General features: G+C 36.7%; 1 protein-coding gene across 1 annotated transcript in view; it reads right to left on the bottom strand.

The window, feature by feature from the left end:
* Positions 1-1,185: 1,185 nt before the first annotated feature.
* The window catches only part of COL4A5 (collagen type IV alpha 5 chain), a 229,320-nt gene continuing 226,976 nt past the window's right edge, over positions 1,186-3,529 (bottom strand). The window contains exon 55 of the mRNA XM_014585694.2: positions 1,186-2,572. Within this exon, the coding sequence (XP_014441180.1) occupies positions 2,491-2,572 (82 nt within the window). The 3' untranslated portion in view covers positions 1,186-2,490. The remainder of the gene's footprint in view (positions 2,573-3,529) is intronic.

Genomic DNA, 3,529 nt, shown 5'->3' with positions numbered 1-3,529 from the left:
AAAAATTTGCAATTGATAGCCTTCAAATCAACAAAATTATTTGACAATTACCACTGTTTACATCTTAAATTTTACCACTATAGATCATAAACTTTAGATTTTGCAGTGACTCATGTTAAGATTTAAAATTCTCAGAAATTCAAACTACTATATGTATAGTCTATGTATAAATGAGCAATTTTGGTTGTTTTATATTTTAGCTGTAACATAAATTTTATTTTAGAGGCATTAGTCTTTTATTTTTAGCATTTCTCAACTATTTTAGAGAGCTACATACGTTCATTCTTAATCATTAGGAATAATAACTTACTGGGACCAGCAGACCAAGTAATGGTTATGTCCCTGGACTCCTATGTGGTTTGAGTCCTGGATCTGGTGGCTTAAAACTCATGCTGGGCATGGGGCCGGCAGGTGGTGTGGTGGTAAAGGACTCCCACATGCTGTCCGCGGTTCAAGTCCCAGACCTAGTGGCTTGCTTTCTTGCCTTCCCTCTCTCTCACACACTCTGGTCAAAATGAAATAAATCAAGAAATAAACAAATAAAGTTAAATAAAATAATTCTTTAAAAAAATTCATGCTGGGCATGTCTGCATGCATGTCCAAGATCTCAAGAGAATGAAGGAGAAGGAATTGTAGCATGGTCACTCCACAAGGGAATGATTTCTTGCTTTCTTTCTTTCTGGCAAACGCATGTGCCTTATAGCAAAAATCTGTCTCTTAAAAAAAAAAGACAGGAATATTAAGTCACTAATGTGCTTAGATATTATTAATGAATTTGCCCCCGAATAAAAATTAGTTTTGTTTTCTTTTTTAGTCATTGATACAATGTTGGAAAAAATTTATTGTTTCAAAATACGTTCCAATCATTGTTTTATTCACTGGAAAAGGAGTGTATTACTATTCGTTTTCTCTCAGATACAGGGACAAAGTCTGCAGAAACCAATTCTCTCAGAAAGGGCAACATGTTTTTTTTATTACTATTTTTTAGTTTTTGCTATATCGTGTGTTAGTTTGCCAGAGGGTGCCAGAGAGAGAGAGACACAGAGAGAAAGTGAGAAATCATCTCCCCGACCCCGCAGCCAGGGAGTAGCCACACCACAATTCCTTCTCCATTCTCCTCTCAGGATCTTGGGCATTCATGCACATGCTCCTGGCATGTTTTTCAAGCTGCTGGGTCTGGGATTTGAACCTCAAAGTTGGCCATGTGTGATTCAGCACCTTCTCCACCTGCTGACCTCAGGATAAACTTCTTGATGTACAAATGTGTAGTCTATTTTTAAATGAGCAAGCTTTTAACACATAGGCTGAAGAGATACACAACAAACCATTCTTACAACATATATCTTTAATTAAATTGATATTGGTGGGTTAAAAACATCAAGTGAGAAGATGACAGCTAGGGAAATAAGGTATCCTATGACTTTTTATAATAGAATGTTTAAAATTTTTAAAAATGAGAAACATCTATTGGTTTTCTGTAACTGAAGAGAGAAAACTAACCAAGTGCCATCTTCCCAGTTCTTGAACAAGCAGAGACCACAGGAAAATAATTCATACATAAGCAGCACACACAGGGAAAACAATTGCTAACTTTTTGTATGTACTTCTGTTTCTCAAATTGTTGAGAATAAATTTGCCCAGTTAGGATTGAGCAAAAATAACATGTAAGGAACATTAAAACAGGGAGCCTCTGGTCTTAAGAGTGTTTTGGAGAATATAAAAAAAGAAATCACTCAAATAGTATAATTTCGTATGTAACATCACCATTTAAAATTTTAATTAAAATGACTAAAAATGATCTTTTAAAAAAGTCAAAAAGAACTTAGGGGATAAAACTCATAATAAATTTACTATCAGTAGTAACTTGATGCAAAAATATAAATTCTCTCATTTTGATAAACATGAATATAAAATCTTCTGTCTGTATTCTAGACTTTCCTACATTTTCAGTAAGGCGTGAGTCATGCCAGGTCACAGCTAAATGACTCAACATTTTCAGCTAAATAGGCTGTTTACACAATATACACATTCTTTACTTACAGAGCAAAATAAGCTTAACACTTTTATATTAAAAACCTGGGATACAGTAGGATTAGTAGCACCATGTAAAATAATTCTTCCCCCAAACTGCAGTCTTTTATTTTACTCAGTGTGATTCTTCTCTTAATTGAATTTTTAATGTGCCGTTCTAGTAACTGGGCAAAATATATAATCTTCATCTTATAAGCCTTGGAGAAAGTCATTCTGGACCCAAAAAGCAAAATCCACTTTCTAATTTCTTTTGTAGCAAAGTAATCAAGACCTTGCTCTGGCACATTGCGGAGGTACAGCTGAATCTTCATGTTTACTAGTCAGTACGTTCTCTTGGTCAATATATAGTAGCACCATTGGTGATAGCAGTGGTAAAGTTGGAGAGAGTGAGACATTGCATTCTGGGAATTTTATATATATATATCACATTTAAAAACACACAAGGAATTCTCCAAAATGTTATGTCCTCTTCATGCATACTTGACATCGGCTAATACGTGTCCTCAAGTCTCCTGCTTTCAGTGTTTCTGATTGAGGTTTACTGGGAAATGAGAAACAAGACAGATTTACCTTTTCTGTTATTTCATTTCTATTATTAGTTCTAATACATATGCAAAACATGCTCTTTGTGTTAAGTAGCTTTCCTGGGATGTTATCCTTTACTTTTGGGTAATGAGATTGAATGCAGTGACTGGAATGGCCTCTCCCCACCATTATTATCTATATTTGTGCCTGTCTCTCTCTGATACCTTTTTCTCTTTCTCTGATAGGTTTCTATAATACTTACAGAATGAAGGAGATCTGGGCAACTAATGATGAATACATGATAAGAGCCATAAGAAAAGTATCAAGTGGGACCAGCAGTTAGCATAATGGCTATGTTGCTGGACTCCCATGTAGTCGACCGCGGTTTGTGTCCCGGACCCAGTGGCTTAAAACTCATGCTGGGCGAATGTGCATGCGTGCCCAAGATCCCGAGAGGAGAATGGAGGAGAAGGGATTGTGGCATGGCTATCCCTCCCAGGGGATGATTTCTTGCTTTCTGTCTCTCTGTCTCTCTCTGTCTGTCTGGCAAGCACACATGCCCTATAGCAAAACCCTCTCTCAAAAAAAAAAGTATCAAGTGATGATAAATCCAAAGAAGCAACACACAAAAATAAATTTAATTTGAAAAAATCATTCAAGGGACCAGCAGATGGCATAGCAGTTATGTTGATGAACTCCCCCATAGTCGACTATCGTTCAAATCCAAGACCTGGTGGCTTAAATCTCAGGCTGGTTGCATGTGCATACATGTTCAAAAGCCCCAGAGGAGAATGGATGAAAAGGGACTGTGGTGTGGTCATCCCTCCAGGGAGTGATTTCTTGCTTTCTGTCTCTCGGTCTATCTGGTGAGCACATGTGTCGTATAGCAAAAATCTCTCAAAAGAGAAAAAAATAATTCAATAGAGGGACCAGCAGTTAGTGTAATGGCTATGTTGCTCGACTCCCATGTAGT

This window comes from Tupaia chinensis, unplaced genomic scaffold (genome assembly GCF_000334495.1).
Source record: "Tupaia chinensis unplaced genomic scaffold, TupChi_1.0 Scaffold000082_1, whole genome shotgun sequence".
In the NCBI taxonomy this organism is placed as follows: Eukaryota; Metazoa; Chordata; class Mammalia; order Scandentia; family Tupaiidae; genus Tupaia; species Tupaia belangeri.
Note: the sequence above shows the minus strand (reverse complement) of the source record. Positions and strands in the feature narration are given on the sequence as shown.